The sequence below is a fragment of the Mirounga angustirostris genome, unplaced genomic scaffold (genome assembly GCF_029215605.1).
Source record: "Mirounga angustirostris isolate CCGP_5_RB_7025 unplaced genomic scaffold, mMirAng1.0.hap1 SCAF_9, whole genome shotgun sequence".
NCBI classification, from domain to species: domain Eukaryota; kingdom Metazoa; phylum Chordata; class Mammalia; order Carnivora; family Phocidae; genus Mirounga; species Mirounga angustirostris.
Genome location: NW_026991717.1, coordinates 129382554 through 129396071, shown reverse-complemented (window position 1 = coordinate 129396071; position 13518 = coordinate 129382554). Strand labels below are relative to the sequence as shown.

Genomic DNA, 13518 nt, shown 5'->3' with positions numbered 1-13518 from the left:
GATTATTCTTTATATTAAATAATTAATTTATGAGAGAGAGCGCGAGAGTGTGAGCATACGGGTACACACATGGGAGGAGGGGCAGAGGGAGAGGGAGAGAGAGAATGTTAAGCAGGGCTCCACGCCTAGCACAGAGCCCCATCTCACGACCCTGGGATCATGACCTGAGCTGAAATCAAGAGTTGAGCACTTAAGTCAACTGAGCTGCCCAGGCATCCCCTCTGCTGGATTATTTTAAATAATCTGGGGCACCTGGGTGTCTCAGATGGTTAAGCGTCTGCCCTCGGCTGGGGTCCTGGGATCGAGCCCGTGGGGACCATGCTTCTCCCTCTCGTTCTACTCCTCCCCCCTGCTTGTGCTCTCTCGCTCTGTCAAATAAATAAAATCAGAGAGGAGAAGAGGAGGGGAGGGGAGAGGAGAACTCCTCACACCCCCAGCCCTGGAGTGGAGCTTTTTTTAGACCAGCAACAACAGCACTGGAAACTTGTTAGAAATTCAAATTCTCTTGGGGGTGCCTGGGTGGCTTAGGGATTAAGCGTCTGCTTTCCGCTCAGGTCATGATCCCGGGGTCCCAGGATCAAGCCCCACATCGGGCTCCCCGCTGAGTGGGGAGCCTGCTTCTCCCTCTGACCCTCTCCCCTCTCATGCTCTCTTGCTCTCTCTCTCTCTCTCAAATAAATAAAATATTTTAAAAAAGAAATTCAAATTCTCCAGGGTTGTCCCAGGTCTGAAAATTCCGAATCCAAAGCTAGCGGGGAGGAGGCCCAGAAATCGGCCTTCACAAGTTCTCCAGGTGATTCTGACGTGCATTCAGCGTGAGAACCACTGCTTCCGTAACTTAAAAAGCCACAGGGGTTCCAGAGATCTCAAGTTGGGATTCCTTACACAGCCAGATGTGAACATCACCTCACGTGGCAAAAGGGATTTTGCAGGAAAAGATTTTGTTTATTTGACAGAGAGAGACACAGCGAAGAGGGAACATAAGCAGGGGGACTGGTAGATCATGACCTGAGCCGAAGGCAGACACCCAACCGACTGAGCCATCCAGGTGTCCCAAGGTTTTAGTTTTAATATGCCAAAGTTAGCCTTGGCTTAATTCCTAGGGGCTTTAGAAATTATCGTTGAGCTAATGAAGATCTAGAAGTAGCTGGTTACCCTTCATGCGCTGGTCCAGCTGTGAGGGCATCGAGCCCCACGTTGGTCTCTGCTTCTCTCTCTCCCTCTGCTGCTCCCCCTGCTCGTGCTCTCTTGCTCATTCTCTCCTCTCTCAAATAAAATCTTAAAAAAAATAAAATCTTTGGATCATTTAGTCCAAACCCTTAAACCAGGGCCCAGGGTAAATTAATTTCACAGGCAACCGCGCAACTAATTGATCCACTTGGCAAATTGTCTTGCCCTGTAAAAGCTGCTCTGATCTTTTCTGGTTGGCTTCACTGGGGGAAAAAAAAATGTGAGTTTTAAAAGTAAGGCTTCTCAGGAAGATGCTAATTTATATTTTATACCATGTAAAATGTGAACAAATGAGGAAATTTTCTTGTAATTTAGCAGTTTGCTACATTCTCCCTTCCATGGGGGAATTTGCACTTTGAGTGTTTTCCCCCTAACCTCCCCTGTGCCTAAGCCTCTCCTCGAGCTTCAACTATCTCCCTCCATGAACAAATGCATTCATTCTCAAGCAGACAATGACCTGGGATCCAAAGAGAAATAAGTCTTTCATCTTAAGAAGCCCATAGTCTAGACCAGAGAGAAACTAGGCACATAAACAATATTATAATTCATACTATAGATCTGAGAGATCCCAGATCCCAGAGCAAGTGGGACAAATGTTAGGGCAATCAGACAAGGTCTCATGGTGTTACAATCTGGGCTGTCAGCAAAGGCCCAAGAGGGCGGTACAGGGGAAACGATATTCTGAGCTGGTAGCAAGTATGAAGGGGTGGGGGGTGGAGAGAGAGAGAGAGAGGGAGAGAGGACCTCTGCCATGTTTAAGGAACAAGTAATTCGATGTGCTAGACAATTAGGATGTTTGGGGGAGGATGGCAGATGAGCTGGGAAGGAGAATGACTTAATAAAGAATGGAAAGGGACCTGGACTTTATCTTGTCAGCAAGAGGAAACTCTCAAATGTGGTTGTTTTTGAAGGGAGTGGTGACATGATCTGCGTTAGAACAGCAGCTGTGAATATTTAATTCACATACAACCTATTTAGTTCTTAGAGCCCAGCAGTGAAGGCTCCGAAAATTACGCACATTCAACAGCCGAGGCCGCCCACAGAGGCTGGTGACCCAGCTTCCGGTCACAGCTCGCAAGGATCAAACCCAGGCAGTCTGTCTCAAAGGCTCACTCCTCACGCCTCCAGAGAGCGGAGCGAAGGATGGACTGCGGGAGGAGGGAGGAGAGGGAGAGAGTAAGACGCTGTGGAAGACTCTAAGCCAGTGTTTCCCAAACTTAACATGCACACCCCACCTTTGCACTTTTGCCAGAACCAAGAACCACTTTTGATATTTCTTTAAACCAACACATCTACGCTTGAATTTTAAAGGGAAACCTGAGGACAACGATGACGACGACAACCACCACAACAAAATACCCTAAAAGGTACAAAAATGAGGATGGGTCATGGTCCTAGAGACAAAAAGCTGTACCCAGAGTTAGAGGGGTCCCAGACATGGCAAAGCAGGAAATGGCGGGTCTGAGGCTGAGCCCAAAGTGTGGAGAACCAGCAAGAAGCCAGTTACTGAGAACCCCTTAAGCAAGATGGCAGCTCCAGGAAAGGGAGGAAAGTCGGAGCCAGGGCAGTAAGTCTGAGGTAGTTGCATGGATAATAGGGTAAGGGGTTTGTGGAAAAGTGACGCTGGGACTGAAGAAAGGAGCCCTGGGGGCTGAGAGAAGGATGGAGCCCAAAAAGAGAGGGGTGACTGATGGGGAGACCCAGGCTGGGAGCCAAGCATAGGGTTGAGGATCTTTTAGGAGACTGAAGAGGATTGTAGGATGGGAAAGGAAGGGGGTTGCTCAGAAAGTTGGGAGGGGCGGAGAATTCCACAGGTGGGAGCTGAGGGGTAGGTGGGGCTGAGGAAGGGCTGCAGCAGGGTGACTTGGGGCCTAAGATATTGGGGGAGAAGTGGGTTGGGTGCTCAGCCCCTCTATACTGTACTTTGCAGGTTGTCCCTGAGCCTGAATCCTGAACACAGTGGTGACAGTCAGCTTCCCATGAGTGAGATAGATCTTCACCTATATACCACCAGAAATCAGCTCTAATACCTCCAGTGGTATGCACTACCTTTGTGGAAACACTGGTGTGGGCAGGGGATGATAAAAGCCTGAGTTGAAGACTGGAATACTTGGGGGCCATTGCTAAGTTTCTAGAACATCTGGGTTATCATCATTATTTTGTTTCATCTTTTTATCCTTCATAGTCCCTAGGCATGAAACTGGGACTCGAATATTCCATTATCGTAAGCAGTTGAAAAAATATGAATAGAGGTAAGTCTTCTGAGACATATCTTTTTTTTTTTAAAGATTTTATTTATTTAGTCGACAGAGACACAGTGAGAGAGGGAACACAAGCAGGGGGAGGGGCAGAGGGAGAAGCAGGCTTCCCACTGAGCAGGGAGCCTGATGTGGGGCTCGATCCCAGGACCCTGGGATCATGACCTGAGCCGAAGGCAGACGCTTAATGACTAAGCCACCCAGGCGCCCCTGCTGAGACATATCTTAATAGTAAATATCCCACTCATGAACTACAAGGCCAAGAGAGTATCAAACTGGGTTGATAGAATGTTTGCCCTCATTAAGAAGGGACAATTTTTCGGAGCTGACACTCTGCCTAGCTCACTGATAACTAGAAAGGCCTTGAAGCTTTAGATATTGCAGGAAAGTGAGACAGAAGAAATTAAAGATACTACAGATAAGGCTTAATGTTTCAAGATCCATGCCAGATCATAAACCATTTCCCATTGCATACAAAATCACTTATGTCTGGGTAAAGTATTGTCCCCTGAAAAGCAACTTTAGAGATCGTGGCCAACAGATCGTAGGGGGACCCCGTGATTCTCACCTTCTGGCATTCATACCCTTGTATAATATCTCTACTCCTTAAGTGTGGGCAGGATCTGTGACTTGCCTCTAACTAAAAAAAGGTAGCAAAGGTGATGGAAAGTCGTTCCTGTGATTACATTATGTAATATCTCACTAGCCTTCAAGAAGCAAGCAGCGATGCTGTGGCTGCTTACCAAGTGGTAGGGAATGGTGGGCAGCCTCTAGAAGCTGAGGGCAGCCGATGGCCTGCAAAAAAAAAGCCCTCAGAGCTACAGCTCAGGGAAAGGAATTCTGCCAACAACCTGCAAAGAGTTTGGAAGCAGATTCTTGCCCCAGTCAAGTCTCCAGATGAGACCGTAGCCCCAAATGACACTGGCTTGTAGCCTTGAGACCCAGAGCAGACACATCTAAGTTATGCCCAGACTCCTGATACACAGAAATTGTGGGATAAATAATACATGTGTGTAGTTTTAAGCTGCTAATTTAAGGTACTTTATTATAGAGCATAGAAAGCAAATACAGAAGTCTTAATATATGAAAGAATAAAACAAAGGAAAAGGAATATTGAATTACTGGCCATTTGGGATATTTATTAATGAAGATCACACATCCAAAGGTCAGTCCTCAATGCTCATTTCCATGATTTTAAGAGTCGGTCCTGCCATGTCATGACTGTTGTCATCTTGGACACTGTGAAGCTGAAGAGCTGGGGAGAGTTCTGTGCTAAGACAACATAATTCATTTGAAGTCTCTGCCTTTTCAGTGTCACTATCCCCTTCAATGACATTCACAGAGGTCTCTTGGTCCGTTAAGCTGTCAGAGACACTCGGATTTTTGTCATCCCAAACTGAAGGTCCAAGGTTTGTTTCATCATTCACTTGTTGAATTATAACCCCTTCTGAGTACTTTGATTTATAGATGGGTAGGAAAAATTCATTTGGTGAAGACAGTCTCTCATTTTCATCCTTTGGTACAGACAATAACATATCCAAAGCTTTTTGGTATTCTTGACGTTCCTGCTGAATTGTGGTATCATGTTTACTTTTATCTTCATTTTCTTCTGAATTCTCAGCCTGTTCAAAATCAAGTAAATTCAGCATATCAGTATCATCCAGCTTTACTGAGTTTTCTCTGGATGTGCAGCCTAAGTCCACCTTCAGGACATGCAGCAGATGGCGCATTTTTTCCTAGGATTAAGCAAGACGGGAATAATTACATTAATTAGGCTCGTCAAATTGAATTACTTTTGTCTGCAGTGCTGCTCATCTCAGCAGGGTTAATACTTCTTTCATCACCCACCCCCCGCACCCCACCATACACACAAAAGGTACAAGGGAAAAACAGCACTTGCTTTTAATGCATTTTTTGAGGCTATGGAAAAACTTTAAAATTCTTTCCATATTAGAATTTTTTCTAATGAATGTCTAAAGAAAGACAAACCTCTTCCAAATGATGTTTATTTTGTTTTATGTGTCGCTCAAATAGGTGTTCTAAAAACCTAAAAATGATAAATAGAAATGTTAATGTCTCAAAATCAGAAAATCAATTAAATACAAAATAGCCATGCAACAACAGAACTACTAAAGGTTGAAGAGTATTTTCTTTCCAAAGCTAAACACTTAATCCTTCCCTGTTCTGTCAAGTTCTCCAATTTGGGAGCTAGTATGGCTTTTGTTTTTGTTTAACTTTTGTAACAGATGCCATTGTTTCTGAAAGATTATATAACACTTACATTTCTGTGAAAATATTTTAAAAGAGGTCCAACAATACCCCTGCCACACACCAAAAAGCATGTTTTCCCTCTCACGCATCTATGCAAACACCAAAAGCCTCTCCCTCCCCTTCTCTTTCACATACACAACCCCCCAAACCAAACCCTAAAGGAAATTCTCTTACAGTTATTTTACAATGCTTCCTCAATTATACTTGAAAAAAAATTCCACTGATGGTAAATCCACATAATAACCTAAAAGCCATCACTCATCACATACCACCAAGGGCCAGACATCTGTGCCACATACACAATCATTATACCTCTAATCACGACCAGTTTTTGGAGAGAAAGGTATTGTAAAGATCATTTTAAAGATGAGAAAATGATCGAAGATGATGACTTCCTCTCTCCTAAGGTCACAAGCCATTAAGCGAATTTAACCCAGATGTGTCTGGCTCCAGAGAAATTATTTTTCAACTGCACTATGCTTGTCTTGTTATCACATGAATGTATCAATACCTTTGCTGAAACACAACTCCTTTGTTACCATTTGTTATTATCAATGAAGTAAGCCAATCTTAGATTTAGTAGTTCTGCTTTATTCAGCAATTTTTAAAATGTCAAGTAGTGTTAAATATATTCACATTGTTATGAAACAGACCAATAGAACTTTTTCATCTTGCAAATTTGAAACTCTATAACCATTATGAAAACATTTTTAGCCACCTTTTTTAAACAAAAGTAGTAAACAGAATTATTATAAAAAAAAAAACTTAGGGGCTCCTGGGTGGCTCAGTTGTTTAAGCGACTGCCTTCGGCTCAGGTCATGATCCTGGAGTCCCGGGATTGAGCCCCGCATCAGGCTCCCTGCTCAGCCTCTGACTCTCCCCCCTCTCATGATCTCTCTCTATCATTATCTCTCTCAATAAATAAATAAAAATCTTTAAAAAATAAAACAAAACAAAAAACAAGAAACTTAGGTCTTTTTTTTTTTTTTGAAGATTTTATTTATTTATTTGACAGAGAGAGACACAGCGAGAGAGGGAACACCAGCAGGGGGAGGGGGAGAAGGAGAAGCAGGCTCCCCGCAGAGCAGGGAGCCCGATGTGGGACTCAATCCCAGGACCCTGGGATCATGACCTGAGCCGAAGGCAGTCGCTCAACTGACTGAGCTACCCAGGCGCCCCGAAACTTAGGTCTTTTAGTGTATCTTTTTATAGCAATAATACAAATGTTTAATTAAAAAAAACTTCACATAAGAATAGAAATAATTCATTAGAAATGTTGTACTTGACATATTTCAACAGGGAAAGCATGTAGTATAAATAATGGAGTTCTATGATACATAATGTTAAGTGCACCTTTGTGCCCAGTGAACTTTAGATAAATAATGTTCAAGCTGATTCAGGACCACATAGTTTCCTTAAGATATGCAATATCTAATCTGGTTTTGCAAACTTCCCATTTCACTTACAGTGTATAAACCTAGTTTTTAATTTGTTCTCACTTTACTAGTAACAGTTTTAACAAAAATGCTTGCTTTTGATTCTCATGACAAGTTTCAAATAGTAAAATAAGATGATGGATCTTTGCAAATAAGCAAAAATTTGGTTCACCAGTCTATTACAACTAAGAGATATAGTGTTTGTTTTTGCATAGTTATAATTTTTTTTTTGTAGGCTCTGTGGGATTTTTACATGGATGTAATGTCTGTGAATAAAGACAGTTTTACATCTTTCTTTCAAATATGGATATCATTTTCTTCTTTTTTTTTTTTTGAAGATTTTATTTCATTATTTGCCAGAGAGAGAGAGAGAGCACAAGGAGGGGGAGCAGGGAGGGAGAGGGAGAAGCAGACTCCCCACTGAGCAGGGAGCCCGATGTGGGGCTGGATCCCAGGACCCTGGGATCATAACCTGAGCCAAAGGCGGATGCTTAACTGACTGAGCCACCCAGGCAACCCTCATTTTCTTCTTTTCTTTTTTTTGTGATAGATTTTTGAAGATTTATTTATTTAATTTTTAGAGAGAGAGAGAGCATGAGCTGGAGGGGCAGAGAGAGAATCTCAAGCAGACTCCATGACGAGTGGGGAGCCTGATACGGGGCTTGATTCCACGACCCTGCTATCACAACCTGAACTGAAACCAAGAGTCAGACACCCAACTGTCTGTGTCACCGAGGCGCCCCGTGATGGATTTTTTAAATTGAGGTGTACACTAACCTTATATTAGTGTAAGGTATACAACATGATTCAATATTTGTTTATACTGTAAAATAATCACCAAATAAGTCTAGTTAACATCCATCATCACACAGTTACAGAATTTTTTCTTGTGATGAGCACTTCTAAGATGTACTCTCTCACAGGGGTGCCTCGGTGGCTCAGTCGTTAAGCGTCTGCCTTCAGCTCAGGTCATGATCCCAGGGTCCTGGGATCGAGCCCCACATCGGGCTCCCTGCTCGGGGGGAAGCCTGCTTCTCCCTCTCCCCCTCCCCCTGCTGGTGTTCCCTCTCTCGCTGTGTCTCTGTCAAATAAATAAATAAAATCTTTTTTTTTTTTTTTAAAAAAAGATCTACTCTCTCACAAAGTACTTTCAAATACGCAACAGAGTACTATGAACTACAGTCGCCATTCTATACGTTACATCCCCATGACTTATTTATTTTATAACTGAGAGTTTTACCCTTTGACTACCTTTGCCCATTTCGCCTACCCCCACCACTGGCAACCACCAATCTGTTCTCTGCATCTAAGAGAAATAACAGTATTTAAATGAATAAAATCTGTTCTTTTCTGTAACTCCCCCAAACTGTGAACTTGCCTTATACGGTAAGAATTAAACATTCTTTATAATTTGCTATCAATTATAAGAATATGTCCCCCTAAGGGGCGCCTGGGTGACTCATTCAGTTAAGCATCCGACTTTTGGTTTTGGCTCAGATCACAATCTCAGGGTCGTGAGATTGAGCCCCACATCAGGCTCCATGCTCAGTGAGAAGTTTGTCTCCCTCTCCCTCTGCCCCTCCCCCCACTTGCATGCTCTCTCTCTCAAATAAATAAATCTTCTTTTATTTTTTATTTTTAAAAAATATTTTATTTATTTATTTGACAGAGAGAGTGCACAAGCAGGGGGAGTGGCAGGCAGTGGAGAGAAGCAGGCTCTCCACTGAGCAGGGAACCCGATGTGGGGCTCGATCCAGTACCCTGGGATCATGACCTGAGCCGAAGGCAGACACTCAACCGACTGAACCACCCAGGTGCCCCAATAAATCTTTTTTTTTTAAATACGTCCTCCCCAAGAAAGCAATATAATTTTTCATTTCCTAATATGTAGAAATAACTTAAAGGAATTAACATGATAAGGAAGAATATTTAATGTACTATTCAACCACCATAATATAATTTAAAAAATCTAACCTGTTTGAAAATAAACCAAGTTTCAAAATTTCATCTGTTACATCTTCAATGAAACTCAGATATAACAGTTCTTCTTCACTGTGAAAACAAAGCAGTACACAGCATAAAAATTATTTCCTACTTACACTGAAAACTATAGGAAACACGAGTACCTAATTAAAAGTATCTACCACTACTAGGACAAATATACTGCTATCTCACATTTAAGAGGAATGTTATAAAAAAAACCCTTATGTCTACATTCTTAAATTATGCAAAGAAAGATGAGAAAATGTTCCCTAATCAAGTAAAATTTCATAGATGTGTATAGCATCCATTCAGTACTAACAGACAAGCAGGAATTAAAACAGCAAACAAACAAAAACCAATAAAAAAAACTAAAAAAAACCCCACACACAAAACAAACAAAAAACAAAACAGAGCAACCAAGGACAAAAGGGCAACCAAATGTGAACCACTGGGGGTGTGTGTTCTTGACAAGCATTTTACAGGTCCTGACTCCTGACCATGTCAAGCAGCAGAGGTGTGAGCCCTGTGCATGGCACTTAGAGGAGGGGAAAGACGAAACTCATCCAGAGAAGCAAGAACTTCAAGTATGAAATCCTCTTCTGCTCCTAGAAGAGCATCTTGTTTGAAGGTTGGGAAATTTATTGAGCAGAAAAAATTATTCTTTTTTTCTCAAAATGTATGGAGAGGAAAAAAAATATGATAGTAGAGAAATTTATGTATATAAATACAGTGATAATTTTTAATTATGTGGGCACATTTCTTTATATTTTAATAACTAGTACAAGAAAATGGAACATTATTATAAATTTGATTTTAATTAGCTGAAATCAGTGAATTGATAGAAATGTAAGTAGCAAGCAACCACACAATTACTCAATAAGTAAATGTAAGGGGAAGAATTAAGAAAATTAGATAATAGAAGATTAAAATGTTATATAAAAAGTTACACTTTCAAACTGATTTTCAGGCTCTAATATTTAAGCAGCAAGTTTGAGAATAAATGAAACTCTATAAAATAGATGATATTCCCTGAAAAAGTGTACCTTAACTAAAACGACATTAAAACATAGAAGTATGCTATCTGTAAAGACCTGGTGGTTAGAAACTCCTGGAAGGGTATCCTGAGCTATCCAAAGTCTGCATTTCTCTAAAACTCTTGTTATTCTTATTTATTTTTATGGGTACTAATTATATAAAAAAACAACCAGCAGGCATTATTAACTTAGGGACAAATTTCCCCTGGACATAAAGATGAAGTGATTGATGACTACTTCAGAAAATTCTGATCATTCTCAAATTTAGGGTATATTATATGATTGAACTCCAAAGCTAGTTGTAAGAGAAATCAGTATTCAGTCCAGACTTATTTAATAATAGTTTGTGTGATTTTTAATTCTTGATTTCCACTAAGCAAAATGAAGAGGTCAAAAAGATCTTACTCAGAGTGGAGTTTTCTCTCTGGAGGAAGCTGCAGGGAATACTGACGTACTGCCCTGGAAAGAGAAAATTACAATATTTGAACAAAACAATGACTGGCATGCAATAAGTATTCAATAATATTATATATTAGTAATAATGTATTTTAGAATTTTTAAAGTACTTTCATATCCATGATCTGATCTAATATTCAGAACAACCCCGACTGGTATATTGGGTAGGTATTATTTTTTCCACTGACTGATGAGTTCACCAGGGGGCAGAATGGTTGGCTAACTTGCCAAGGACAGGTGTTAGTAAGTAGCAAAGATATTTTTAATTAGTCTTCTGACTACAAATTCACTGTATGTATGTATGTATGTATGTATGTATGTATGTATTTACTAGGCTCCACGCCCAGTGTGGGGCTTGAACTCACCACCCTGTGATCAAGAACTGAGCTGAGATCAAGAGTGGGATGCTTAACTGACTGGGCCACCTCGGTGCTCCCACAATCCTTTTCCAAACTGGACTACAGCACTTACCTAGTACACACAATTTCACTTTGACTAAGGTTAACATATAAATAATGGGGGAAACAGATTACTTCCCCATGAAAAACTGTTTTAAGTTGGTCATCATGATAAATTTTGTCAATATTTAGTTATGTCATCATTAGTTAATTCCAATCTTTTTATTCAGGTATGCTCGATTATAAATATTTTTACTTCTTTTAGATAGAAACTACTAGAAAAGATAAATATTCCTTTCTTTAGGCCATTCTTTATATTCATTTGCAGAGTGGCTCAAGAGTTAGCTTATAAATCTTGTTATGAGTACTGAAGCATCATGAATTTCAAGACAAGAGAGGTTAGCAGTGAACCGCCCACAGCCCTGCCAGGTGCCGTCTCCCTGGGCAGGCTCTGAGGGATCACATGTGCTGGCCTTCTGGTCTGCTCTATGACACCTCATTCTTGCCCTCTTTTTAATCTCTAGTCCTTTATTTACACCTTCTTCATCTCATATACAATCTCTGACACTGGACATACATTTGACAGCTGAAACTACCAGAGGCATTTTTGCTAACCTATTATTTTTATCTAGGTGTAGTATTCCGTAATTACTAAATATGATGCATAGTTTTTAAAAACAGTGCCAGTACACGGCAGTGACAGATAAAACACTAGCATATGGTGAATGTTCAAAATCATGAATTATGAATCCTCAAATCGTGAGGTTCCTCAGTATTATTTCTGCCACAGATTTTGTCTTCAGGAAAATCCTTTTCCCCTTCCTTCCTCCCTCCCTCCCTTCCTCCCTCCCTTCCTTCCTCCCTCCCTCCCTTCCTTCCTCCCTCCCTCCCTTCCTCCCTCCCTCCCTTCCTTCCTCCCTCCCTCCCCCTCCCTCCCTTCCTTCTTTTCCCCTCCCTTCCTTCCATCCCCCCTCCTTCCCCCCTCCCTCCCTTCCTTCCTTCCTCCCTCCCCTCCTTCCTTCCTCCCTCCCTTCTTTTCCCCTCCCTTCCTTCCTCCCCCCTCCCTCCCTTCCTTCCTCCCTCCCTCCCTTCCCCCTCCCTCCCTTCCTTCCTCCCCCCCCTTCCTTTCTTCTTCCCTCCCTCCCCCTCCCTCCCTTCCTTCTTTTCCCCTCCCTTCCTTTCTCCCTCCCCCCCTCCCTCCCTTCCTCCCTCCCTCTCTCCCCCCCTCCTTCCCTCCCTTCCAAGTGTGCAAGTGTACAGGGGGCGGGGGGGGGGGGCAGAGGGAGAGAGAGAGAATCTTAAGCAGTCTCCACACCCAGCACGGAGCCCAATGCGGGGCTTGATCTCATGACCCCAGGATCATGACCCGAGTTGAAATCAAGAGTTGGACACTTAACCAACTGAGCCACCCAGGTGCTCCAGGAAAATCCTTTTTCATAGGAATAGCAATGGCAAATAATACAAGCCAGTATCGCCTTTTTCTTTCTTAATGAATTAGCAAAATGAATTCATTTAAACTTTTCTTGAGTACCTACTTTGTACAATTTCCTTAGTGAAACTAACACTGCCGCTGAACTGTGTAACACTAAAATAGATTGGAGTGCATGTAATTAGAGTAGTACTTATGTTGCAAATATTATATGTCTGTTACACAGGAAAGCAGTTAAATAGACAGTTGTAGCGACTTCTGTAACCCGCTTACCTTGGTGAGGAACGCTGAAGAGTGCCATCTTTATTCTCATCCCACGGTAAGTCATGCCCTTGTAAGGGTAAAGGAGCTATTTTTCCTCTGATATCATATGTCATACAATTAGATGCCTGGGGATGTAATGAGAAGACTCAATCTTTGCTTTGCTTCAAAAATACATCATGAAAGCGGAAATAAAGCAAAATAGCAAATTTCAAAAAAGTCAAGGAAGCAGAGGGGAGATATCCCATAGGAAAAAGGGCTGATACAGGGCACCCGGGGGGCTCAGCTGGTTGGGCGACGGCCTTCGGAGTCTTACAGGGTTAGGATCGGCATTTGGATCACAATGCCATGAACGTGGACTTCGGCTTCAGTTTATTTAGTTGTCTAGAGAGCTGGCTGTCTTCCTAAATCTCAAGCTAGTCATAGCCATCATGACTGAGGCCTTCTCAGGCTAGGCACTTTATGCCTATGCCTCCAATGAGCCTACATGTTGAGTAGTTTTTCTAGATGTGAAAATTCAGCTCTCAGAGGATAAGCGATTTGTCCTTGAGCTTTGAGTGGCAGGGCCCATGTCAAACAGGTATTTATGGCTGAGATGGAAACCGACAATTCTCTACCCACATTCAGAAGAGAAGACAGAAGTTCAGTGTGATTATATTCTTTTATCCCCGAAATCTGTTTGACATTTTATTAAATACTTCTTTTTAAAAGGTTTTATTTATTCATGAGAGAGAGAGAAAGGGAGGGAGAGAGTGTGCATGA

At 41.8% G+C, this 13518-nt stretch overlaps 1 protein-coding gene across 4 annotated transcripts in view; it reads right to left on the bottom strand.

Moving 5' to 3' along the window:
* Positions 1-3743: 3743 nt before the first annotated feature.
* Positions 3744-13518, bottom strand: part of SPATA7 (spermatogenesis associated 7) — a 45212-nt gene continuing 35437 nt past the window's right edge. For all 4 annotated transcript variants that reach the window (XM_064571457.1, XM_064571458.1, XM_064571459.1 and 1 more), the window contains 5 exons: positions 12769-12884; positions 10618-10671; positions 9170-9247; positions 5478-5535; positions 3744-5224 (listed from right to left, as the gene is read on the bottom strand). In XM_064571457.1, coding sequence (XP_064427527.1) covers positions 4655-5224; positions 5478-5535; positions 9170-9247; positions 10618-10671; positions 12769-12884 — 876 coding nt within the window. In that variant the 3' untranslated portion in view covers positions 3744-4654. The remainder of the gene's footprint in view (positions 5225-5477; positions 5536-9169; positions 9248-10617; positions 10672-12768; positions 12885-13518) is intronic.